We start from the raw sequence: 27,216 nt of genomic DNA, 5'->3' as shown, positions 1-27,216 counted from the left end.
CTTTAAATAAATTCTATAGTGCTTCTGATAAGCGTCATTTTAAAGCTCTTCTAGAAATCCGCAGAGTAAAGATTCCTCGTCTTGATTATGCCCTTCAGTATATCCCCTTTCGCGATTAGCCATTTTTGAATCATTATGAAGGAAAGCATCTTCGGAAAAATAGCTTCTTTAAGTCAGGCAATTCCTGCCCATGCTTTCCAGCTGGAATATGCCCTTGTTAGTGCTTATTCCATATAATTGGCAACAACATAATTAGACAGGCCTACATTTGTTTACATGCTTCTATCGGCACCCTAAGAGACTATTTAAAGAAGGAAACTTTTAATGAAAAAGGACATAACTATACCTTTAATAATAATCTACGATTGCCCTCACTCAAATGCAATGTACAATTGACCATTTACAGACATGGACACCGGCACGACTTCAGTGTTTTCTTTTTAAAAAAGGCAGTCATCCTACTAAGCTATATTAGTGACATTACCCATTGTTGGTCCCTAAAAACATTTAAAGTCTATTCTTTTAAGTAAACCTAAAGTTATTTAAATCTCTCTCTAGAACATAATGCCAGACTGTAATTTATGTTAAGATTGGGTATTCTACCTATAAACAACTATAAAAGAAGCTGTTCTCGTACCTTGTGCGGAATATGTGATCTTTGCACTGGGGGTGGGGGAGCAAGATCTAAAACATGTATTTTCTGTGTCCGAATGCGACGGCTGTTGTGGAAGCTAGAAATCGAATAATAAAACCTTTGTATTTTAAATGTAAATTGTATAAAATTGATGAATTAATTACTTTGGTAGAGTCCCCTCCAAATGAGTTTGTTTGGTATAATCCTTAATCGTTTTAAAAAATGTAATAACCGTGGAAGATAGGAGTTGCGATTGTCAGTAATCAAATGTAACTTTTTTCTGATATAATCCTTTTAACGTAAATATTGTTGCTCTCAGATGAGGTCTAAATCAATACATTTTCTGATGAAACTGGTCTGAACAAAACTAGGGAGGTATACCTTCTTCTGTTTTCCTACAACTAGGGTTGAACCCTTTCTGAGTTCCAAGGTCCCAACCCCATATGTTATTTAGCGAACAAAAGGGGAGCAGAAAGGAATATGCTTCTTACCAGTATGCATCTGTTCTTGGCATGTAGAGCTGCAAAGCCACACACTTAGGATAGTAGATCGCCATCTGGTGTTGGGCTCAGATGCTTGCAGGTTTTTGTTGTCTTCGGAAGAAGTCTTTGGTCACGAGATAGGTGACTCCTCCCTTGGACTACAGTGCGCATGGGCATCAACTCCATCCTCAGATTGTTTTTCGCCATGATGGGAAATTATGGAGTTTGTAGAAAAGAGAGAGAGATGTCCATGTGTAATGTCTAAGTAAGACGCTGCTGGAACAGATACAGGTCCCGGGGAGGTGGGTGGGCGTGTGTGGCTCTGCAGCTCTACATGCCAAGAATAGATGCATACTGGTAAGTAGCATATTCCGTTCGATGCATATGAGCTGCAGATCACACACTTAGGATAGACTATATAGCAGTTTCTCCCCTAGCGGTGGTCACCTGTATCGGTTGCAGCAGTTTGAAATAAAGTTTTAAGGACAGCCTGACCCACAGAAGCTTGTTGCTTTGCTTGCACGTCAACACAATAGTGTTTAGTGAAGGTGTGTGTTGTAGACCATGTGGCTGCCTTACAAATATCTTCTAAGGAAATGTTTCCTAAGAATGCCATGGAAGCCCCTATTTTGCGTGTGGAATGCGCTCTCGGGGGAACTGATAGTGTACGTTTAGCCTTGTGGTAGCATATTTGGATACATTTAACTATCCACCTGGCTATCCCGGATTTGGAAATGGGGTTGCCTTTATGTGGTGGAGAGAAAGCAACAAACAATTGTTTGGTTTTGCGGAATGATTTGGTTCTGTCAATGTAGTAAAGCAGGGCTCTTTTAACATCTAAGGTATGAAGAGCTCTTTCAGCTACCGAGTCCGGATTTGGGAAGAACACTGGTAGCTCGACTGATTGGTTAAGATGGAACGGAGATATGACTTTTAGCAGGAATTTTGGATTTGTCCTAAGAACCACTTTGCTGCGGTGTAATTGTAAGAATGGTTCTTGTATGGTTAAAGCCTGGATTTCACTTACCCTTCTCAGGGATGTGATAGCAATAACGAAAGCCACTTTCCATGTGAGGAACTGCTGTTCGCATTTATGCAGAGGTTCAAATGGGGGGACCCATGAGCCTAGTGAGAACAATGTTTAGATTCCACACTGGGGAAGGTGGTAATCTGGGCGGAATAATTCTCTTAAGGCCTTCCATGAAGGCTTTGATCGCAGGGACTCTAAAGAGTGACAAGTGCTGTTGATTTTGTAAGTAGGCTGCTAATGCTGCTAGGTGGAGACGTATGGATGAGTACGATAAATTACATCTTTGCAAGTGTAGTAAGTAGCAAATGATGTTCTGGATGGATGCATCCAGTGGGCGTATATCATTGTTAGTGCAGTAAATGGCAAATCTTTTCCATTTTGTAGCGTAGCAGGCTCTAGTAGTAGGCCGTCTGGCCTCCTTTATAAAATTCATGCAGTCTGGTGGTAGGTTGAGGTAACCGAACTCTAGGACTTCAGGAGCCAGATCGCTAGATTCAGTTGACCTGGATCTGGGTGTCTGATTTCTCAATGGTTCTGAGTTAATAAGGACGGGGAGAGGCGCAGTTTTTGGTGTGGAACTAGAGAGAGTTCCAGTAGCGTTGTGCACCAGGGTTGGCGTGCCCATGTGGGAGCTACTAGGATCAGTTTGAGAGACTAATGCCGGAGCTTGCGTACCACGAATGGAATGAGTGGGAGAGGCGGAAAAGCGTACGCAAATCTGCCTGACCAGTGCATTGCCCTTCGACTGTGGGTGGGAAAACCTGGCGACGAAGGTTGGGCATTTTGCGTTTGTGTGTGGCGAACAGATCTATGTCTGGTTGGCCCCGTTGTTGGAAAAAAGGGGAGTAGGACTTGTGGGTGTAATTCCCATTCGTGGATCTGTTGAGTCTGTTGAATTAACAGGTCGGCAATCTGATTGTGAACCCCTGGAAGGTGTTCTGCAAGTAGGTATATGTTCTGGGGAACGGCCCATCTCCAAATGTTCTGTGCAAGCTGGGACAGCTGGAGAGAATGTGTGCCGCCTTGTTTTTGTATATAATACATGGCTGTCATGTTGTCCGTACGGATGAGGACAGTCTTGTTCTGGAGATGTATTTAGAATGATTTTAGTGCTAGGAATATTGCCAGTAGTTCCAGGTAATTGATATGGAGCAGTTTCTGTTGAGTGGTCCATTTGCCCTGAGTGGTGTGTCCTAGGAGATGGGATCCCCATCTGTGAGTGATGTATCCGTTGTTAGCACTATTTGTGGAAGAGGCTCGAGGAACGGCTGCCCTTTGGACAGGTTTATAGTGTTCCACCATTTTAGAGAGCGATGTGAGCGGCTGTCCACCAACACCAGATCTGTTAGTTGCCCGTGAGCCTGATTCCACTGTCGTGCTAGACACTGTTGCAAGGGACGCATTTGTAGTCTTGCATAAGGCACAATGAAGATGCATGACGCCATCATGCCTATGAGTTGCATGAACACTCTTGCTGGAAGAGAGTGTTGGGTTTGAAACTTCGCGATTAGAGCTTGTATGTTGGCTATCCTGGTTGGGCTGGGATATGCAAGGGCTTTGGAGGTATTTATGGTGGCTCCCAGATATTGATGTATGTGGGAGGGTTGGAGATGAGATTTGTGATAGTTTATTGTGAATCCCAAGTGGTGTAAGAGTTGAATAGTTTGGTGAGTGTGTAGAACGCATTTGGTGAATGACTTGGCTTTTATTAGCCAGTCGTCTAGGTACGGGAAGACATGAATTTGTTGTCTTCTGAGATGCGCTGCTACAACTGCTAGACATTTGGTGAATACTCTGGACGCAGTTGTCACCCCGAATGGAAGGACTGTAAACGGATAGTGTTGTCCGTCCACCACAAACCTTAGGTACTTCCTGTGAGCAGGATGTATGGGAATGTGAAAATAAGCGTCCTTGAGATGTAGTGTGGCAAGGAAATCGCCTTGTTGTAGTAGTGGGAGCACTTGTTGAAGGGTGATCATATGGAAATTATCTGAGTTTATATACAAATTTAGGGGCCTGAGGTTGAGTATTGGTCTTAGAGTCCCGTCCTTTTTGGGGATTAGGAAGTATAGTGAGTATACCCCTGTACCCTGATGTTGTAAGGGTACTGGTTCTATTGCGTGTTTTTGAAGCAATGAGAGAACCTCTTGTTTGAGGAGCGTAAGATGGTCTGGTGACATGGAACGCTGCTTGGGTGGTATGTGTGGGGGGGTAGTGGTGAGTTCTAGGCAGTAACCATACTGGATAATTTGTCTTACCCACTGGTCTGTTGTGATGGAGTTCCAGACAGGTAGGAACTGTTTGAGTCTGCCCCCGACTGGAGTGAAATGGTCTGGGGGGAGTGGAGGAAAGTCACTGTTTTGTGGCGGGGGAGGTACGAGTGTTGGTATTACCTCTACCTCGTCCCTTGGTGTTGTTTCCTCTATATCCTCCTCTAAAATATCCTCTACTGGGGGGATGTTTGTTGAGAGGTTTTGAAGGTAGAGGAGGTGTCTGCTCCCATATTCTTGGAGGCTCCTCTGTAGAAGGAGCGCCGAAAGGAGCCGCGTGGTTGTGGAGACTGCAATGCTCCCATGGACTTCGCAGTCTCGTTGTCTTTTTTTCATTTTTACGAGTGCAGTGTCTACTGCCGGCCCAAATAGTTGCTCTTGGTTAAATGGTTGGCTAAGTATGGTACTTTGTACTTCTGGCTTAAAGCCTGAAATGCGTAGCCAGGCATGGTGTCTGAGGAGTACACTTGTGTTTATTGCTCTAGAGACGGTGTCTGCGGCGTCAAGTGCGCATTTGATGGATGCATTTGAGATAAGTTTCCCCTCTTGCATAAGGTCATTTGCCTGGGTCTTGTATTGGTCTGGCAAGTGTTGTAGCAGAATTTCCAACTGATCGTAGTGAGCCCTATCATACCGTGATAGTTGGACTTAGGTGTTGGCAATACGCCAATGATTAGCCGCTTGTGCTGCTACTCGTTTGCCCAAGGCTTCCAATAGTTTAGATTATTTGTCAGGGGGTGGTGTATCTCCCGTGGTTTGGGAGTTGGCGCGTTTGCTTGCGTTGGAAACGACCAAAGAATCAAGAGGGAGCTGTCCTTTGATGCAACAAGGATATTCTGGGGCAGGTCTATATTTTTTCTCAATTCTTGGGTTAAGTACCCTGGCACGGACGGGGTCTTTAAATACTTCTGTGGCGTATTTTGTGACACCTTTAATCATAGGTAGAATTTGTACTGTTTTCTGAGACTGTTCAAATGTGTCTAAGAGGAAATCTTCCTCGGTGCATCGGAGTGCATGGTGACGCCATGGTAAAGTGCTGCCCTGTTTACTAGTTGTCCAAACTCCAGGTGGTCGTCTGGAGGTGATGGTTTGAAGGGATATGGTGCAGGGTCAGGCATATCTGATAGAGGGTATGCCCAATCGAATAATGGTGCGGTACCTGGACCCGTGAACGGATCATTAGGATCCCCAGGGTCACCCCCTCCCCCTAGGTCATCATCATCATCCTGTGGAGGTGGTGTATGTGATGGAGAAGGTAAAGGTAAGGGTGGTGTAGGCAGAGGGGGTGGGGTAGAAGGTCGTATGGGAGAGGAAGGAGGAATAGGTGATGTTGCCGAGTCCTTCTTTGTTATAGGAACTGGGGCAGGTGTTGTGTCCAGTTTCCGTTTCTTACATGGCACTGCAGTCTTTGGGTTAATATAGATCCTTTTTTGTGTTGGATCTGGATGGAAAAGTTCTTGTTCTTCAGTAACAGATTTTGGCGCTGATTTTTTCGGTTCCGATCGAGGTTTTGGTTGATCGGTCGAATTTTTGGCTTTAGGAGGTGTATTATAGTCCTTAGCCGGTGGTTTTGGTGCCGATGAAGGTTTCGGTGCCAATGAGGGTTTCGGTGCCAATGAGGGTTTCGGTGCCGAAGTTAAGTCTTTCGGTTTGGGAAGCTTCGGTGCCGATTTATCTATGGACCTCGATATTTTCGGTGCAGAGGGTGTCGGATCCGATTTCAGTGCCGAGGGGTCTTTTGTCTTCGGTGCCGAAGGTACAATTACAAGCGGCTTACTCGGGCCCGAGCCACCGGAAGGCTTATGTTTCTTCGGAGCCGAGCCCGGAGGCGGGGCTTCTGAAGGGTGTTTTCAGTCTCGACTGAGGCCAGCTGGCGAAGTCTTGACCAATGCCTTTGGAGGGGTTGGGGCAGTGGTACTCACGCGTTGCCCAGGAGTAATGGGGTCGTCTGAGTCGTCTGCTTCTGAGATGATTTGAAGCTCCTCTGAATCTTCTTCCGGGACATCGGGACCCTCAAAGATGTTTTCTGGTTCCGGGGCTGTTTTGTGTGCCATGATATGGCGTCGAGCTCTTCGATCCCGAATGGTCTTTTTGGATCGAAATGCTGCGCAGGTTGGACAGCTGGCTTCGTCGTGTTCCGGTGATAGGCACAGGTTGCAGACTTTGTGATGGTCACTGTGTGGAAATTTTGCTCCACACTGGGGGCATTTTTTAAACGGCGTCCTTTCCATGAGCCGTAGGCCTCACGGCGTGGATAGGCCCAACCGCCCGCGTCGACGTCCGGAATCGAGCCGATGAATTCGATGTCGAGTGAAGATGCTTCGATGTAGTTGTTAGAAGTTTTTTCGCTTCGAAAACTTGTATTTGAGATTTTCAAGCGGAGTGGAAAAGTTACATCCGAACCCAATTGCGGAAAAAAACAATCTGAGGATGGAGTTGATGCCCATGCGCACTGTAGTCCAAGGGAGGTGTGACCTATCACGTGACCAAAGACTTCTTCCGAAGACAACAACCACCTGCAAGCATCCGACCCCAACACCAGATGGCGACCCCAACACCAGATGGCGATCTACTATCCTAAGTGTGTGATCTGCAGCTCATATGCCTCGAACAGCAAGTTCATTCTTGAGAAGAGAGACATGTTAGTGGAAAAGATGCCTTTTAGCTACTGGTGCTGAGGGGTTCAAGGGCTGGGCTGGCTCAGGGTACTGAGAGCTCAGGGTGACACCTTTGAAGAATCACAGCCCTCACCCACCTACAAAACTCCTCTTGTGAATGAACCCTGTGAGCAGGCCCCACATGATTAGCCTTGGCATGATGCCGGGAAAGCACGTGCAAGATCTCGGACCTTGAGGAAGACCCTCAAGACCTGGCTCTTCAGATTAACAGATCTGCGGGGACCCCCCCCCCCCCAGCGCCTTGAGGCCCTCACAGGTGAGTAGCGCGCTTACAATTCCCTGATTGATTGTCCTTCCCAACAGCTCGCTCATAGCCAGTCAGAGTTGAAAGATGCCATTTCGCCTACCCCCCTCACAACCCGCACGCAGGAGAGGCTGCAGCCTCTCACATCTTAGGTCTGTGAGGTATACGGAACTCCGCTTCAACCTCAAAGTATGTGAAGAGGTTTGCATTCGAGTACACGCTGTCTGTGGGCGTATTATAGGCCCTAATCATAAAGGTAAACCTACACATGCATTTACTACGAGTACATTTACTCTTACACTTTTGAGTAACTTTACTACTTTTGGCTATTGACTAATTAGGAGTACAAAGTTACTTAAAATGTAAACGTACTCACCCCCAAAATATGGGGTGGATTCATTAAAAACATCAAATGTGACTGAAGTTACTACAAGTAGAGAATTTACAACTGTATTTGACGTTCGGCACACTTGGCAGAGATCTAAAACTTTATTAAACATTAAAAAATATTAGGAAAACTATTTTTATCTTAAATATGAATTGTAGAATATCATAAAATGATACAGCATGAACTTGTAAATTAAAATTTAGAAAATATAAAATGAAAGCTATAAATGTTATGCAGTTAAAAGAAAAAAATTCCATGTGAAGTAAAAAAAAAATTAAGAGGTTCTAAAAATTATAAAAATTGATGCCAAGAATTAAAATAATTGAATTATTGTAATCTATATTGAAGTTACATTAATTTTGAAAATAACAAGATTAAATTATTTAAAAATACAATAAAAATGTTGTATTAGACAATTTTTAAAACATTAAATTAAACTTATTTCAATTTTTAAATAGTTTAAATATTTGTTTTAACATTGCTTCCTATGACTTTTTATTTTGAGTCCCTACTTCTATTATTTTCTATGGGAGGGTGTTGCAGAACCAGTAGGTAGCCATGCGTGGTGGACTTACTCCAGTTCGGAGCTGGAGTACTTTCACAACTGCTTTGTGGCCTTTTGGCCTGTAGTAACAATAGAAGGGCAGTTCGTGAAAGGCAACAGACTTACTTTTTTGTGGGTGGGGGTATGCAAGTCTATAACCTCCTCCATACTCCCCCCCCCCCCTTAACCCATACCCTTTAGTAGCAAGTATTTCCCAGTCACTCCATTCTATCCCTCCTACCTTCACTACCAAAATGTATATTTAATTGTGCAGAGTTCTATGAAGTCACTGGCGATGCTGAGGTGTAGATTTCCACATTTAGGCATGGGAATAGCATTTTGTACCTTAGTAGTACAATTATGCTACTTCAAAATGCATTTAGTGAATAGGCCCCCTATAATATATAGTGGTTTCCATTCAAGCATGACGTGTCTGTGTGGTACCGGGAGTACAGTTTGTATTTAAGGATAAGGTGTATGTGTGGGTACCATGTGTAGAGGTTTGCATGCAGTATCTGTGTGTGTACCAAGCGTAGAGGTTTGCATGCGGTGTCTCTGTGGGTACCACGTGTGGAGGTTTGCATACGGTGTCTGTGGGTACCACGTGTGGAGGTTTGTATACGGTATCTCTGTGGGTACCACGCGTAAAGGTTTGCATGCGGTGTCTCTGTGGATACCACGTGTGGAGGTTTGAATGCTATGTCTCTGTGGGTACCACATGTGGAGGTTTGTATGCGGAGTCTCTGTGGATACCATGTGTGAAGGTTTGCATGCGGTGTCTCTGGATACCACGTGTGGAGGTTTGCATGCTGTGGCTCTGGGGGCACCACGTGTGGAGGTTTGCATGCGGTGTCTCATTGGGTCTCCTTCAATGAAGTCAATGAAGAACTGCAGAAGTCTAGCTCTCTACCCTTTCAGTCAGGGATGGAATATCGTGGCTCACCTTGCTCTGGCTGCTGTCAGGGGTGGGATGTACAGAGTAACTCTTACCTAGTCTGCCCATCAGCAGCTGTCCTGCATCTTTCAGGTCGTTGTACTCATGCAAAAGTGCAATGTGCTCATCAAGCTCATCCACACTGTAACCCCTGGAAGGCAAAAAAAGAACTGTTTCAGATACTCATGAATCACAGCTTGGAATCCCAGAAGGGTCTGAGGGGGGCTGCAGTCTAGAAGATACCAGAGGGGCCTCACAGTCATGACAAAGTACTGCATCCTGGGACCGGTCACAGAGGGCCGCCGCAGCCTGGGACCGGTCACAGAGGGCCGCCCCAGCCTGGGACCGGTCACAGAGGGCCGCCCCAGCCTGGGACCGGTCACAGAGGGCCGCCCCAGCCTGGGACCGGTCACAGAGGGCCGCCGCAGCCTGGGACCGGTCACAGAGGGCCGCCCCAGCCTGGGACCGGTCACAGAGGGCCGCCCCAGCCTGGGACCGGTCACAGAGGGCCGCCCCAGCCTGGGACCGGTCACCGAGGGCCGCCCCAGCCTGGGACCGGTCACCGAGGGCCGCCCCAGCCTGGGACCGGTCACCGAGGGCCGCCCCAGCCTGGGACCGGTCACCGAGGGCCGCCCCAGCCTGGGACCGGTCACCGAGGGCCGCCCCAGCCTGGGACCGGTCACCGAGGGCCGCCCCAGCCTGGGACCGGTCACCGAGGGCCGCCCCAGCCTGGGACCGGTCACAGAGGGCCGCCCCAGCCTGGGACCGGTCACAGAGGGCCGCCCCAGCCTGGGACCGGTCACAGAGGGCCGCCCCAGCCTGGGACCGGTCACAGAGGGCCGCCCCAGCCTGGGACCGGTCACCGAGGGCCGCCCCAGCCTGCAGCCGGTCACCGAGGGCCGCCCCAGCCTGCAGCCGGTCACCGAGGGCCGCCCCAGCCTGCAGCCGGTCACCGAGGGCCGCCCCAGCCTGCAGCCGGTCACCGAGGGCCGCCCCAGCCTGCAGCCGGTCACCGAGGGCCGCCCCAGCCTGCAGCCGGTCACCGAGGGCCGCCCCAGCCTGCAGCCGGTCACCGAGGGCCGCCCCATCCATCAGCCTGAGTGTGATTAGAGGGGTCCGAGACATCCATCAGCCGGAGGGGGATTAGACCCCTGACAGGCACGCAACACCCATAGGTCTGAAAGGGCTTCAGTCCCCCCCCCGTCTCTTCTCAGGCCAGGCTGCTGCAGCTTGAGCTGCCCCCCTGTCTCTTCTCAGGCCAGGCTGCTGCAGCTTGAGCTGCCCCCCCGTCACTTCTCAGGCCAGGCTGCTGCAGCTTGAGCTGCCCCCCCGTCACTTCTCAGGCCAGGCTGCTGCAGCTTGAGCTGCCCCCCCCGTCACTTCTCAGGCCAGGCTGCTGCAGCTTGAGCTGCCCCCCCCGTCACTTCTCAGGCCAGGCTGCTGCAGCTTGAGCTGCCCACCCCCCGTCACTTCTCCGGCTAGCTGCTGTAGGCTTGGCTGGGCAGTATCAGGAGCTCAAGCTTTTCACAGGTCTTTAAAGACCATTTGCATACCTTTGTAAACTGGTTACCGAAGCTTAGTTTTATTTTCTGATTCCAGTACCACCTGGGCCCCCACTCTGCCTTTCCAGGAAATCCATATCCTGAAAAGGATTATAAAGTAGGGTTGCCAAAAGAAACATGCCAGCCATGTGTTGTTTAAAGAGCCTGCAAAGACCTCTCGACACTAAATAGGGTTATAAATAAAAAAGTATGTATTTATTTGTAATGTGACCTCTGTCTTTGTTCCCTTTATTAGCCATGGATCATTCAGGCAGCCCTAGAACACAATTAAAAGTGCTTTCGATTTGCTGTTTGAAGTATGCACAGATAAGTGCTGAAAATACGGCTTTAGGGGCCTGCTTATATTTGTACCGTCTGGGACATCAAAATAATGAGCTGGCAAGATCAGCCCATTATTTCCTCCATCCTCGATCCATGATTAATGCCATAATAGCAATAGTTTAACTTCTATCTGAAACCCTACGCCGCCGTCAATAACATGCTGAGTTACTTCATGTGTCTGGGTTTCCCCCTCGCATTCAGGCAACTCACCTCATTCTCGCCCTTCACTTTCACGCTCACCCTGCACTCACAGCGATCACAATGCACTCACACTGATCACCATGCACTCACACCATTCACTCGCTCACCCTGCACTCACAGTGATCACAATGCACTTGCGCTGTTCACCCTGCAGTCACACGAGCACACTACTCACCCGCACTCATGCGACACTTCACCCACCTGTCCCCCTCACTGCTCAATCTGCAATCTCACTCAAACAAGCCCATCACTAACCATGCATTAACTCGTCCCACTCTGCAGTTACATCCGCACCCAAATTCACATGGCGACCTAACTCACCCTGCAGTCACTCCTCTTACCCTACTCCCACATCGCTCACCGTGCACTCACATGGGCACTCCTGCCATCCACATAGCGCAGAGGGTTAATGTGCCTGCTACAAAGAACGTGTACCATGCAGATCACAGAACTGAGTGTGAGCAAACTATGAGTAGAGATATAAAAAAAATATGAAATGTTTGTCAGAAAGGTGCAATAGAGAGATGAGGTGCATTGTTGGCGAGTGGTAGTGAGGGAATTTATAGAGAAGGAGGAAATGGGGGAGGGGGCACCAAAAAGGACTTTTGCACCGTGTGCGACCAGTGCTAGGCCCAGCCATGGCTGAGAGGGTTAACCCCTCCGAAGTTCGGGTCCAGTTGCGCCCCTGGTCTGAGACATCCATCAGCTTGGGGGTGCTAACAAGGGTCTGAGACACCAACCAGCGTGGAAGTGTTTAGAAGTACCTTACAACCCGATTGCGGTTCGTGCGGTGCATCATGGCCTGGAAGCAGACACAAAACCCCACACTGAGGGAGGCGCTGTGATCACAGAAATACTTGGTCTGAGAGAGGGGCCTCCAAGGGGCTTTGCAACCAGGGAGAAGTCCCAAAGGGGCAGAGCTGGCGTCCCCTGGAAACGGACTTCCAAAGCACTGAAGAGAGACGACTCTCCCATCCCAGGGGGCTCTCACGTGTTAGGGCACAGGTACCCCGGCTCTCACCCCACAGGAGCAGCCGTGCACTTACTCTTCCATCAGCTGCTGCGCCTCATCGTCCAGGTCCGAGTCCTTGCGCCTCAGTTCAGCTACCTCGATCCGGAGGGTATCTTCTCTGCCGGCCCCAGGGCTGGAGCCCCTCGGAGACTGAATCTGGAATGAGACAGAGGGTCAGGAATGGAGGCAGCACCAGTCCCCTGAGCCCCGAATGGCTGACCAGAGGGCAAGGGAACCAGGAGGGGGGCAGGTGGCCAGCTCTGACAGAGGAGACTGGCCAGCCCCGGTGCTAACCAGGACTCCATCCAGGAGGAGGCCAACGGGTCTCTCCTCAGCGGCAGGGGCCGCCTGCCTGCTCTCCAGAGATGGGGCCTGCACCCCTCGTGGGCGTGGCTGCTGAATACCACCTGCTGCTATGACAAGGGGACGCAAGGACGCAGAGCGGTGCACTCTAGGGCTCAGGGTGACCTTGAACAAGGACAGAAGACAAACTGCTGTGGACAGAAGCAACAGCGAGGAAACCTGCTCATTAACTAGGAGTTTTAACAGGTCACAGCAAGAGGAGCAACAATAAATACAACTGTGGGGATTTCAACCACAGCAACGCCGAGAGCAGCTCTGCTGCAGGGGCCACTGGGCAAAGTTACACATCACCCACGACCAGCTCTGCCACAAGGGCCCCTGCTGCAAGAGTCACGCATCACCCAAGGCCAGCTCTGCCACAGGGGCCCCTGCTGCAGGGGCCACTGGGGCAAGAGTCACGGCTCACCCAAGACCAGCTCTGCTGCAAGGGGCACAGGGGCAAGGGTAACATCACCCATGACCAGCTCTGGCACAAGGGGCGCTGGTGCACGAGTCACACCTCACCCAAGACCAGCTCTGCTGCAAGGGCCACTGGGGCAAGAGTCAGGGCTCACCCAAGACCAGCTCTGCTGCAAGGGGCACAGGGGCAAGGGTAACATCACCCATAACCAGCTCTGCCACAGGGGCCCCTGCTGCAAGAGTCACGCATCACCCAAGGCCAGCTCTGCCACAGGGGCCCCTGCTGCAGGGGCCACTGGGGCAAGAGTCACGGCTCACCCAAGACCAGCTCTGCTGCAAGGGGCACAGGGGCAAGGGTAACATCACCCATGACCAGCTCTGGCACAAGGGGCGCTGGTGCACGAGTCACACCTCACCCAAGACCAGCTCTGCTGCAAGGGCCACTGGGGCAAGAGTCAGGGCTCACCCAAGACCAGCTCTGCTGCAAGGGGCACAGGGGCAAGGGTAACATCACCCATAACCAGCTCTGCCACAGGGGCCCCTGCTGCAAGAGTCACGCATCACCCAAGGCCAGCTCTGCCACAGGGGCCCCTGCTGCAGGGGCCACTGGGGCAAGAGTCACGGCTCACCCAAGACCAGCTCTGCCACAAGGGGCACAGGGGCAAGGGTAACATCACCCATGACCAGCTCTGGCACAAGGTGCGCTGGTGCAAGAGTCACACCTCACCCAAGACCAGCTCTGCTGCAAGGGGCACAGGGGCAAGGGTAACATCACCCATGACCAGCTCTGGCACAAGGGGCGCTGGTGCACGAGTCACACCTCACCCAAGACCAGCTCTGCTGCAAGGGCCACTGGGGCAAGAGTCAGGGCTCACCCAAGACCAGCTCTGCTGCAAGGGGCACAGGGGCAAGGGTAACATCACCCATAACCAGCTCTGCCACAGGGGCCCCTGCTGCAAGGGCCACTGGGGCAAGAGTCATGGCTCACCCAAGACCAGCTCTGCTGCAAGGGGCACAGGGGCAAGGGTAACATCACCCATGACCAGCTCTGCCACAGGGGCCCCTGCTGCAGGGGCCACTGGGGCAAGAGTCACGGCTCACCCAAGACCAGCTCTGCTGCAAGGGGCACAGGGGCAAGGGTAACATCACCCATGACCAGCTCTGCCACAGGGGCCCCTGCTGCAAGGGCCACTGGGGCAAGAGTCACGGCTCACCCAAGACCAGCTCTGCCACAAGGGGCACAGGGGCAAGGGTAACATCACCCATGACCAGCTCTGGCACAAGGGGCGCTGGTGCAAGAGTCACACCTCACCCAAGACCAGCTCTGCTGCAAGGGGCACAGGGGCAAGGGTAACATCACCCATGACCAGCTCTGACACAAGGGCCCCTGCTGCAAGGGCCACTGGAGCAAGAGTCACATCACCCAAGACCAGCTCTGGCACAAGGGGCGCTGGTGCAAGAGTCACACCTCACCCAAGACCAGCTCTGCTGCAAGGGGCACAGGGGCAAGAGTTACACATTACCAGAGGCCAGCTCTGCCGCAAGGGCCACTGGGGCAAGAGTCACACCTCACCCATGACCAGCTCTGGCACAAGGGGCGCTGGGGCAAGAGTCACACCTCACCCAAGACCAGCTCTGCTGCAAGGGGCACAGGGGCAAGGGTAACATCACCCATGACCAGCTCTGCCACAAGGGCCCCTGCTGCAAGAGTCCCGCATCACCCAAGGCCAGCTCTGCCACAGGGGCCCCTGCTGCAAGGGCCACTGGAGCAAGAGTCACATCACCCAAGACCAGCTCTGGCACAGGGGCCCCTGCTGCAAGGGCCACTGGAGCAAGAGTCACATCACCCAAGACCGGCTCTGGCACAAGGGGCGCTGGTACAAGAGTCACACATCACCCAAGACCAGCTCTGCCGCAAGGGGCACTGGGGCAAGAGTCACACATCACCCAAGACCAGCTCTGCCGCAAGGGCCACTGGGGCAAGAGTCACACATCACCCAAGACCAGCTCTGCTGCACGGGGCACTGGGGCAAGAGTCACACAACACCCAAGACCAGCTCTGCCACAGGGGCCCCTTCTGCAAGGACCACTTGAGCAAGAGTCACATCACCCAAGACTAGCTCTGGCACAAAGGGCGCTGGTGCAAGAGTCACACCTCACCCAAGAACAGCTCTGCCACAAGGGCCACTGGGGCAAGAGTTACACATTACCAGAGGCCAGCTCTGCCGCAAGGGCCACTGGGCAAAAGTTAAACATCACCCACGACCAGCTCTGCCACAAGGGCCCCTGCTGCAAGAGTCCCGCATCACCCAAGGCCAGCTCTGCCACAGGGGCCCCTGCTGCAAGGGCCACTTGAGCAAGAGTCACATCACCCAAGACCAGCTCTGCCGCAAGGGCCACTGGGCAAAGTTACACATCATCCACGACCAGCTCTGCCACAAGGGCCCCTGCTGCAAGAGTCACGCATCACCCAAGGCCAGCTCTGCCACAGGGGCCCCTTCTGCAAGGGCCACTTGAGCAAGAGTCACATCACCCAAGACCAGCTCTGGCACAAGGGGCGCTGGTGCAAGAGTCACACCTCACCCAAGACCAGCTCTGCCACAAGGGCCACTGGGGCAAGAGTTACACATTACCAGAGGCCAGCTCTGCCGCAAGGGCCACTGGGGCAAGAGTCACACATCACCCATGACCAGCTGTGCTACAAGGGGCACTGGGGCAAGAGTCACACATCACCCAAGACTAGCTCTGCGTCAAGAGATGCACATCACCCAGGACCAGCTCTGCGCAGGGGTCCCAGCTGCAAGGGCCACTGGGGCAAGAGTCACACCTCACCCAGGACCAGCTCTGCTGCAAGGGGCACTGGTGCAAGGATAACACATCACACAGGACCAGCTCTGTCGCAGAGGCCCCTGCTGCAAGGGCCACTGGAGCAAGAGTCACACATCACCCATGACCGTCTGTGCTACAAGGGGCACTACAGCAAGAGTTACACATCACCCAGGACTAGCTCTATCACAAACGGCACTGGTACGAGTTTCACAGCACCCAGGACCAGCTCTGCTGCAAGGGGCACTAGTGCAAGAGTTACACATTATCCAAGACCAGCTGTGCCGCAATGGGCACTGGTGCAAGAATTACACATCATGAGGTTAGTAAACATCACCAGTTCTACTACTACCGGTAACACCAATGCTACCACTAAGTGAATACTGTTTCCATTACTTCACGAGGATTGTCGAGAATATTTAAAACTCTCAATTAACAATGACAGTGTTAAACACTGATTTTAAAACGTTGAGGATTATGTATTCATATATTTCAAACACCAATATGAGTGGTGGTTAAAGCTTTTGCACTGCTACAGATTCTGGTATCAGCAGTAGTGGAAGCGGCAGCAGTGGAAACCATCTTCTTACAATGGGATACTAGCAATAAACACCATCTCTCGAAGTCACAATCTGACCTCACAGCCTTGACGATTGGCTCTCAGATTCAGCTGCTGAGGTCACAAACAATGTAACTGTCTCTCAGACCTCATGGTTGTAGCACGACATCCATGAATACAAACTGTCACACCCCACAGATGGGATGTCACATGAATGGAGTCTAGCTCTCAGATTCACAATCTGACCTCGCAGCTGTGGACACCAATTCTCAGATTCCAAACACCTGCTCTCAAACCTCCCAAGTGTGGCATCTCTGCCTTTGACATGAGCTCTCATGTCGAGCCACTGACGACAGAAGGGAACACCAGCACAGATCCAGCCACTGAAGGCAGGCGTGGATGTCAACAATCGGATTTGGCCATTAATGTCAGAGCCAAGGACCTCTGCACACAGACCTCCAAGCTAGGATATTTTAGCTATGGAATCGGCTCTTTTTTCCAGCCACTGATGTCACAGCCATGGACCAAAGCTCTCAGGTCCAGCCCCTGATGTCACAGCCATGGATCAAAGCTCTCAGGTCCAGCCACTGATGGCACACATGGACACCAGCTCTCAGATCCAGCCATGGACACCAGCTCTCAGGTCCAGCCATGGACACCAGCTCTCAGGTCCAGCCCTGATGGCAGCCATGGACACCAGCTCTCAGGTCCAGCCATGGACACCAGCTCCCAGGTCCAGCCACTAATGACAGCCATGGACACCAGCTCCCAGGTCCAGTCATGGACACCAGCTCTCAGGTCCAGCCATGGACACCAGCTCTCAGGCCCAGCCATGGACACCAGCTCCCAGGTCCAGCCACTGATGACAGCCATGGACACCAGCTCCAGGTCCAGTCATGGACACCAGCTCTCAGGTCCAGCCATGGACACCAGCTCTCAGGTCCAGCAACTGATGGCAGCCATGGACACCAGCTCCCAGGTCCACCCCCGATGATAGCCATGGACACCAGCTCTCAGGTCCAGCCCTGATGGCAGCCATGGACACCAGCTCTCAGTTCCAGCCCTGATGGCAGCCATGGACACCAGCTCCCAGGTCCAGCCACTGATGACAGCCATGGACACCAGCTCCCAGGTCCAGTCATGGACACCAGCTCTTAGGTCCAACCATGGACACCAGCTCCCAGGTCCAGCCATGGACACCAGCTCCCAGGTCCAGCCATGGACACCAGCTCCAAGGTCCAGCCATGGACACCAGCTCCAAGGTCCAGCCATGGACACCAGCTCCAAGGTCCAGCCATGGACACCAGCTCCCAGGTCCAGCCATGGACACCAGCTCCCAGGTCCAGCCATGGACACCAGCTCCCAGGTCCAGCCATGGACACCAGCTCCCAGGTCCAGCCATGGACACCAGCTCCCAGGTCCAGCCACTGATGACAGCCATGGACACCAGCTCCCAGGTCCAGTCATGGACACCAGCTCTCAGGTCCAGCCATGGACACCAGCTCCCAGGTCCAGCCACTGATGACAGCCATGGACACCAGCTCCAGGTCCAGTCATGGACACCAGCTCTCAGGTCCAGCCATGGACACCAGCTCTCAGGTCCAGCCACTGATGACAGGCATAGACACCAGCTCTCAGGTCCGGCCATGGACACCAGCTCTCAGGTCCAGCCACTGATGACAGCCATGGACACCAGCTCTCAGGTCCAGCCACTGATGACAGCCATGGACACCAGCTCTCAGGTCCAGCCATGGACACCAGCTCTCAGGTCCAGCCATGGACACCAGCTCTCAGGTCCAGCTACTGATGGCAGCCATGGACACCAGCACTCAGGTCCAGCAACTGATGGCAGCCATGGACACCAGCTCCCAGGTCCAGTCACTGATGGCAGCCACAGACACCAGCTCTCTGGTCCAGCCGCTGATGGCAGCCACAGACACCAGCTCTCTGGTCCAGCCGCTGATGGCAGCCACAGACACCAGCTCCCAGGTCCAGTCACTGATGGCAGCCACAGACACCAGCTCTCTGGTCCAGCCGCTGATGGCAGCCACAGACACCAGCTCTCTGGTCCAGCCGCTGATGGCAGCCACGGACACCAGCTCTCGGGTCCAGAGACTGACGGCAGACATGGATACCAGCTCTCGGGTCCAGAGACTGACGGCAGACATGGATACCAGCTCTCGGGTCCAGCCCATGATGGCAGACATGGACATCAGCTCTCTGGTCCAGCCATGCACACCAGCTCTCAGGTCCAGCCACTGATGGCAGCCATGGACACCAGCTCTCCGGTCCAGCCACTGATGGGAGCCACGGACACCAGCTCTCCGTACCAGCCACTGATGACAGCCACGGACACCAGCTCTCCGTACCAGCCACGGACACTAGCTCTCAGGTCCAGCCACTGATGGCAGCTACGGACACCAGCTCTCCGGTCCAGCCATGGACACCAGCTCTCCGGTCCAGCCATGGACACCAGCTCTCCGGTCCAGCCATGGACACTGTAGGAGTGTAGGATCTGCTTCACATGTTTACCCCCACATTTTGCTGGCGTTTCACTTTTTTTCGACTTTAGTCTGGCTGGGACCCTGCTAATCAGGGCCCCAGCCTAGCTGCTTCCTCTCTAAAATGATTCCATGTACTTTAGGTACAGTTCAGATTGGAACGGAGGTGCCCTTGTAAGCCCCTAGTATATGGTATACTATGTACCCAGGGCATAGGTACCCCAGAGGCCTACCAGGGGCTGAAGCATGTATTATGCCACCCCTGGAAAGCCACTCAAAATGACACCACAGGTCTGCTACTGCAGCCTGGGTATGGTAGTGCAAGCACCCCTTACTGAGATATAGGTTCACTATATCTCACCATATACCCACAGATAAACCTATAAGTCACTCCTATGGCAAGCCTTATCAATCCTGAAGGCAGAGTGCTTGGTTCCTATGTGAGAGGGTGCCCCTGCATGAGCAGAGCCTCTCTGCAGCGTTCGGAGACCCTTCTCTGATGCTGTTGGTAGTGCAGCCTGACCATATACTCTTAAGTGCATTATAGCCAAACGGTAAATGCTAACTTTGGACTGGCTGCACGGAAACATGTTGTGTTTGGTGCCAAACCCCTTGGAATCATACCCCCACACCAGTAACTGCTGTGGGAGTATGATCACACCCTTCTAGAGGGAGAGACAGGACAGCACTGGTATACCCTGTAGAAACTTAATATAGCCCTGGCATCACAAAATGGATGCTGCAGCCACAGACACGGGTCTGGCCTCCTGCTGCTGACCGAAACTCCGGCAGGGGAGGCCTGGAAAATAGGTTTCCTGTCCCAGGGAGGTGTAACCACCTCCCAGACAGGTTTATGTGTATTGGAGCTGGGTGGGAGCACTCTCTGAGTGATTTGAAGTCCTGCACTGGGGGCACACTTGGTGTCCCCAGTGCACAGTCCAGCTCAAACTGGTTCAGGGGCTTCCAGCCCCTACTGTGGGGCAAAACTGGACAAAGAAAATGGGTGTAGCCACCCCTCTTTCCAAACCCTCCCATAGGAGGGTTCCCAGAGTATGTCCAACCCACTACCTTAGTATAAGTATGGGACCCCTGTCCTTAGGACTTTAGGTTACCCTGGACGAAACTCGGACGCTGAATCCTGGACCTTCGACGCTCTGCTCAAGACCAGAGAACTGAAGAAATCTCCCTTGGGGTCAAGGAGTGACTCCGCTGCTTGGCAGGCACCAACAAAGCAATTTGCCGGTCTGCATCATCGAAGCTCCCACCGGACTCCGAAGTATTTGCAGCCCAGGAAGAGGCTTTCCAGACATCTCAGAAGCCGACCCGAGTCCCCAGCACAGCTGAGACCCGCAGCCCTCGTGAGTAGTGTGGAAACGGAACTCCTGGTCACCGTGCATTTCTGCAAGTGCATTGACTTCCTGACGTCTCTTGAAGTCGTGCTTGGGCTGACTTGTAGCCCACACCTCGAGCACTGAATCCACCGAAGATTGTCGGCCTGTTCATTCCGAATGACCCGTGGGCTGCCATTTTGTGTTTGTCTCGAGGTCCCTTTGCGATCCCTGGTCCGTTGACTGGTGGGTCCCTGAGGGGGCAACTTTGCATTTCCTTGGGCTTTCCTGGTTGCTCCAGACGTGCCCCGACTTCCATCCAAGTGGCGAGTCCCCCAGACCTTGCTGGTCTGCACCGAAGCATCTTTCTCGTTTCTGCGTGGGTTGCTGTTGCCAAGGCTGGTTGTGTCCAATCCGGGCACCGAAGCTGCAGCACTCAACATCCTTCATGGGACAGCTCGAATCCAGTTCCTGGTCCTCGTGGCTTAAGAGTCAAGCTTCACCTCCTTCACCTGAAATCACCCGACATCGGTGGGCATCTGCTCATCGCCTTCCTGGTCACTGGCAAGTGACCCAGACTGTCCCCTCTGCTTTCAGGTTCTTCTCATCCCAGGCTTGGATCTCTTCGGACACTTCGCATCTTCACGGCAGCAGCACTTCTTCGCCAGCTCACATTGAAATAGACGACGCGACCCGACACCGAAAGACACCTATGCACCCAGCTTCCCTGGGTGAGGTAACAAGAGTACTCCGGTGCTCCCGTGGGTGCTAGCCCTAGAACTTTCTAAGTCCAAAAGGGTTTGGTCCTGACTCATTTCTAAGTGTCCCTAATCTTTAAAAATCTAACTGCGACTTTCCCCATAGAAGCTAACGGGAGCTCACGGCTGTGTTCACACACTGCACACGGCCCCCGTTGGTCCCCTGTGTCACTACCTTGGGTGGTTCCTTGGGGTCCCAGCGATTCTACACGCTCTAGGCCTTGTGTCTAGTTCAGTCGTGGTTCTTATACCACTATTTTAGTATATGGTTTGGCTCGCCCCTAGGGCCTGACGTGTATTTGTGCTATTTTACTGTGATTATTGAAGTGTAACTTATGTGTTTTGACCTCTAGTCTCATAAAGAGACTAGGAGGGTGTGTTTAGTAATCTATATATATATATATATATATATATATATATATATATATATATATATATATATACACATATACATACACACACACCTGGTGTGGTTGTCCTTTCATTTGGTCATTCAATAGATTATAGACTGGCAAAACAAGCTGCTTTACATTCCTTCAAGGGACAAGAGGAGAGCAGCGCTGGAGGGACAAGAGAGCAGCGCTGGAGGGACAGGAGGAAAGAAGGGGCAGCGCTGGAGGGACAGGAGGAGAGAAGGGGCAGCGCTGGAGGAACAGGAGGAGAGAAGGAGCAGCGCTGGAGGAACAGGAGGAGAGAAGGAGCAGCGCTGGAGGGACAGGAGGAGAGCAGGTGCAGCAAACGAGGGATAGGAGGAGTGCAGCGCTGGAGGGACAGTAACAGACAGCACAATAAGGAAACACCGTGAACCAGGGGCCGGATTCGGACCTGATTTTTGATACCACAGGATATCTACGTACAACGATTCTAAATGAAGCGGACTGACGTACTCAGTGTTATTCAGGAAAGAGGGCAGGGGTGCGGCCACCCTGGGCATAAGGTGCGGCCACCCTGGACATAGTACCCGGATGTTAAGACAATAGATACAAATGTACGACTGACACGAGACTTACCGGCGACTTGAAGCTTGAATGACAAGCCTTCTGCGGTCCGACAGATGCCCTAGAGTGAAACAAACAGAATGAATAAATGAATGAGCAGCTAAGAGGATTGCGTCAGGAGCAGAAAAGAGGGCAACCAGTCCTTAGGAAGACCTGGGGGGAGGGGTACTATAATGCCTAGGAGAGATGGGTGGAGAACAGACTTCAGTAAGACCTGGGGGGAGGGGTACTATAATGCCTAGGAGAGATGGGTGGAGAACAGACCTCAGTAAGACGTGGGGGGAGGGGTACTATAATGCCTAGGAGAGTTGGGTGGAGAACAGACCTCAGTAAGACCTGGGGTACTATAATGCCTAGGAGAGATGAGTGGAGAACAGACCTCAGTAAGACGTGGGGGGAGGGGTACTATAATGCCTAGGAGAGATGGGTGGAGAACAGACCTCAGTAAGACGTGGGGGGAGGGGTACTATAATGCCTAGGAGAGATGGGTGGAGAACAGACCTCAGTAAGACCTGGGGTACTATAATGCCTAGGAGAGATGAGTGGAGAACAGACTTCAGTAAGACCTGGGGGGAGGGGTACTATAATGCCTAGGAGAGATGGGTGGAGAACAGACCTCAGTAAGACGTGGGGGGAGGGGTACTATAATGCCTAGGAGAGTTGGGTGGAGAACAGACCTCAGTAAGACCTGGGGTACTATAATGCCTAGGAGAGATGAGTGGAGAACAGACTTCAGTAAGACCTGGGGGGAGGGGTACTATAATGCCTAGGAGAGATGGGTGGAGAACAGACCTCAGTAAGACGTGGGGGGAGGGGTACTATAATGCCTAGGAGAGTTGGGTGGAGAACAGACCTCAGTAAGACCTGGGGTACTATAATGCCTAGGAGAGATGAGTGGAGAACAGACCTCAGTAAGACGTGGGGGGAGGGGTACTATAATGCCTAGGAGAGATGGGTGGAGAACAGACCTCAGTAAGACGTGGGGGGAGGGGTACTATAATGCCTAGGAGAGTTGGGTGGAGAACAGACCTCAGTAAGACCTGGGGTACTATAATGCCTAGGAGAGATGAGTGGAGAACAGACCTCAGTAAGACGTGGGGGGAGGGGTACTATAATGCCTAGGAGAGATGGGTGGAGAACAGACCTCAGGAAGATCCAGGGAGGGGTGGGGGTTACAGTAATGCCAAAGATGTGGGAGATGTGGGTGAAGAACAGCGCTCAAGAAGACCTGGGGGTGGGGTGGGGTTACAGTAATACCTAGGAAATGTGGGTGGAGAACAGCGCTCAGGAAGATCTGGGGTGGGGGTGGGGTTACAGTAATACCTAGGAAATGTGGGTGGAGAACAGCGCTCAGGAAGATCTGGGGTGGGGGTGGGGTTACAGTAATACCTAGGAAATGTGGGTGGAGAACAGCGCTCAGGAAGATCTGGGGTGGGGGTGGGGTTACAGTAATACCTAGGAAATGTGGGTGGAGAACAGCGCTCAGGAAGATCTGGGGGGGGAGGGGGGGTTTACAGTAATGCCCAGTAGAAGTGGTTGGAGAACAGTGATCAAGAAGACCTGGGGGGTACTAAAATACCTAGGAGGTGGGTGGAGAACAGTGCTCAGGAAGACTAGGTGGGGGGGGTACTACAATGCTTAGGAGAGGTGGGTGGACAACAGTCCTCGGGAAGACCGGGGGGGAGGGGCTCCTATAATGCCTTGGAGGTGGGTGGGTAACAGTCTTCATGAAGACTTTGGAAGGGGGCCAGGGAGGCTACTGTAAGGTCTAGGAGAGGTGGGTGGAGAACCGTGCCGAGGAAGTCAGGGGGTACTATAATCCCTGGGAGAGGTGGGTGGAGACTGTCCTCAGGAAGACCGGGGGGGGGGAGGGGGCTACTATAATGCCTAGGAGGTGGATGGATAACAGTACTCGGGAAGACCTGGGGAGGGGCTCCTATAATGCCTAAGACAGGTGGGCGGACAACAGTCCTCGGGAAGACGTGGGGGGAGGGGCTCCAATAAAGTCTTGGAGGTGGGTGGGTAACAGTCTTCAGGAAGACCTGAGGAGGGGCCCGGGGGGCTAATGTAATGACTAGGAGAGGTGGGTGGAGAACGGATCTCAGGAAGACCTGGGGGGGCTACTGAAATGCCTATGAGTGGGTGGAGAACAGTGCTTAGGAAGACCATGGGTGAGGGGGTGCTATAACGCTAAGTAGAAGTGGTTGAAGAACAGTATTCAGGAAGACCTGGGGTTGGGGGCTCCTATAATGCCTTGGAGGTGGTTGGGTAACAGTCTTCATGAAGACCTGGGAAGGGAGCCAGGGAGGCTACTGTAATATCTAGAAGAAGTGGGTAGAGAACAGTGCTGAGGAAGGCAGAGGGCTACTATAATCCCTGGGAGAGGTGGGTGGAAATCTGTCCTCGGGGGTGGGCTACTATACTGCCTTGGAGGTGGGCGGACAACAGTTCTCAGGAAGTCCTGGGGTGGCAATATGTATAGGAGAGGTGGTTGGAGAAAGGTTCTGGCCCTGGGAAGGTGGTACACCAGAGACCCGTGGGCCAGAGGGTCTTGGCTGACAACGGCACTAGGAATGCTGTAATGAATCAGAGGAGCCCCCCCCCATCCCCTCCAGCTGAAAGAGAGAACGAGGATGCCCCTTTGAATTAACACCAGGTTCTGTTGTCTACACATGGTTCAGCTCCAAAGCAAGTTGAAACAACCAACTAACTTAATGAAGGGCGTGACGGTAAAGCATGACCTCTTTTCAAGCTTGGGTTTGTGCAAATCACTTCTGTGATCCAAGTTGGAGACATGTGGAAACACAGCAGGGCTCACCCCACAGGTGTAGCCTGAGAAGCAAGCTTAGGGCGTTTTCTCTTTCCAGTGCCTTACTAGCTGCCGTCAACATCTAGGAGCTGCCTGCTCACATTTGCACAATACAACTACCAGGGATGCACCAAAGGGCGTGTTGTGTGTAGTAAGGAATTATGTGTTCAGCGTTGTATTGTTAAGCAATGTTCTTGAAAAAGTAAGGGTTTTAAGCAGGTCAGCTCAACGCGAGTGTCTGGATACCTAGGGCTCTATTATGGCGTCTCAAAGAAACATCTCAGCATTTCATCAGCACCTTCCTTCGTTACACTGAGGCGAGGGTGGGGTACGAGCTTACGTGTGCAGAGCACAACATACTGGCACAACGGGTCAAACAGTGGATTAAAACGGACTACCAGCCATTGGTTCTTTTGATGACAACAAAGGGGGCAAGATACACTGCTCTCCACAAACCCTGTTGGTTGGCAGACATGTAGGGGTTTCATTTCCAACCGGTGTGTGTTCCCGGCAATTACACTATGGTTTTGACCCTTTTCACAACTGCCAGGAATGTAGTTAGTAGTGGGAATGTCTGAGAAAGGAAAAGGGGCACCCTGAACCGGGACAAGGCGTAGAGGGGACAGTTGATGAATAGTCTTTACATGTGTCCGATGCAGAGCTGCTGCAATGTGATGGGATGGAACCAATTATGCTGTTTAAGTGATCCAATCTCATCTATGGATTTGCCAACCTTTTGCCTTAGAGCACCAAGAGGGATGAAGTCTAACCTGGGAGATTATAATTTTCCGCAGTTCTAGACCGGTGGCAATGGCTATCCAAGGTCACATAACAATTTTAAGCTCGACTGTATCCCGTACGTTTTGAATATAGGCCAGAGGATTTTCTTCCTTTCCGCGAGGAGTGCACAATCCATCAATGGATGGATCACTGAATATTGTCTAGCCCAATTCCAAGGGGCATTGGCCACGGCACTCATCTACTTGTGTTTTTAAACCCTCCATTCGCCAACCCGGGTCGATTCCCACCCTCAGCCACAGAATTTCCTTCTGTAAGGGTTTGTCTGGTATTGAATATAGGTATGGATAGAAATCCATACACTTCTGCGATGCTAAAAATGGGATAAGAAAACTCTTAAATTTGAGATACTGAAGGTCCTCTTTCCAACTGGTTTCAATAGCTCATTGTCTGAGGGTGCTTTTTATATGATTAACTTGAGCTACGGCCACTCCCTCAGTGCCAAAGTCAGGAACTTCCAAGCGCTTTAACATTTCTATCACAGGGTTCCTCCTGGGGGGAAAGGCTGCCAACAACTCGGGTAATATTAGCGCTGACAGTTTGTGGCCAGAAACCTCATTTTTAATGGAGAAATAAAAGCTCTGGCATCCGCCAGCGAACTCCAGGCTACTGTTCTCAATTCCCTTCTAACAGCTTGTATCATAGCATTTTTTGGTAAATCAAGGAACACTTTCAACAAATTACCCTCCAAGCCTTCCTAAGCAACCCGCCTGTCCATTGGCAGCACCTCTGCACCATAAAGAGCCTGCGGTATTAGTTTGCCTTGCATCACTTTACTTAAAGGCTCAAAGGTATAGCTACCACATTTGCGGTTGAACTTCTTCAGCCATTCACTTTGGTTGATAGCATGAGTCTCCGGGAGGCCACATGTTTAACCCACTTCAGATCACACACAGATACTTGCTTTCCCTAACCTGCTCCAACCACACATTTCCTAAGAACCAAGCAAAATTACTTTTCTTTCTAGTCAAAAACTAGGTTTTTATTTTCTCAACATTTTCATCAGCAGTTTGTTTTCAAGACAATAGGTGTTCAGGCATTTAATTTTCTTTGGAGCCCTATAGGCGTTGGATTGATCACTACCAGATCACCCAGGTACAGAAGGCAGCTGGTATGCTTGCCCCAATCATTGGAGAGAAACTGTGTGTATCGCATAACTTCTGGGGGAGGTCCACAAATAGCAGACTAAACAGCAGCACCTAGAGACCCCTTCAGGGGTCATTCTTCGCGCCATATCAAGTTTTCGGTAGGGGTGCTAAAACGCACCCTGCTGTAAGCCATTCTCAGCCAGGATTTTCCTCGGCAGGCTTCCTAGTCCATCCAGATCAACCTGGGCCCAATTGTCACCGTGCATTTTCTTTAATAGACTTAACAGTGCTCCAGAAATATTCCATTGTTGGAGTTTAACAAAGCGCACCTATGTCCACCCTGTAAAATGCTGCTCAGAAGTCAACGAAGCAGCAGCAAAGGCCACCGATTGACTTCAGTGCGACTCCCTACACTGTGAAACAGTGTCCATTGTAGAATGCTTTGGCCAGAAGCCTCCTTGCTCCACCGGGATTAGCCCGAAATCAACA

At 51.8% G+C, this 27,216-nt stretch overlaps 1 protein-coding gene across 1 annotated transcript in view; it reads right to left on the bottom strand.

The window, feature by feature from the left end:
• Window positions 1–27,216, bottom strand: part of SWI5 (SWI5 homologous recombination repair protein) — a gene marked incomplete at its 5' end in the record, with an annotated part of 66,320 nt that overhangs the window by 28,476 nt on the left and 10,628 nt on the right. Inside the window, 3 exons of the mRNA XM_085614106.1 lie at window positions 9,261–9,355; window positions 12,335–12,456; window positions 22,045–22,093. Coding sequence (XP_085470232.1) covers window positions 9,261–9,355; window positions 12,335–12,456; window positions 22,045–22,093 — 266 coding nt within the window. The remainder of the gene's footprint in view (window positions 1–9,260; window positions 9,356–12,334; window positions 12,457–22,044; window positions 22,094–27,216) is intronic.

This window comes from Triturus cristatus, chromosome 1_2 (genome assembly GCF_964204655.1).
Source record: "Triturus cristatus chromosome 1_2, aTriCri1.1, whole genome shotgun sequence".
NCBI lineage: Eukaryota > Metazoa > Chordata > Amphibia > Caudata > Salamandridae > Triturus > Triturus cristatus.
This window is presented reverse-complemented; position numbering and strand designations above follow the sequence as displayed.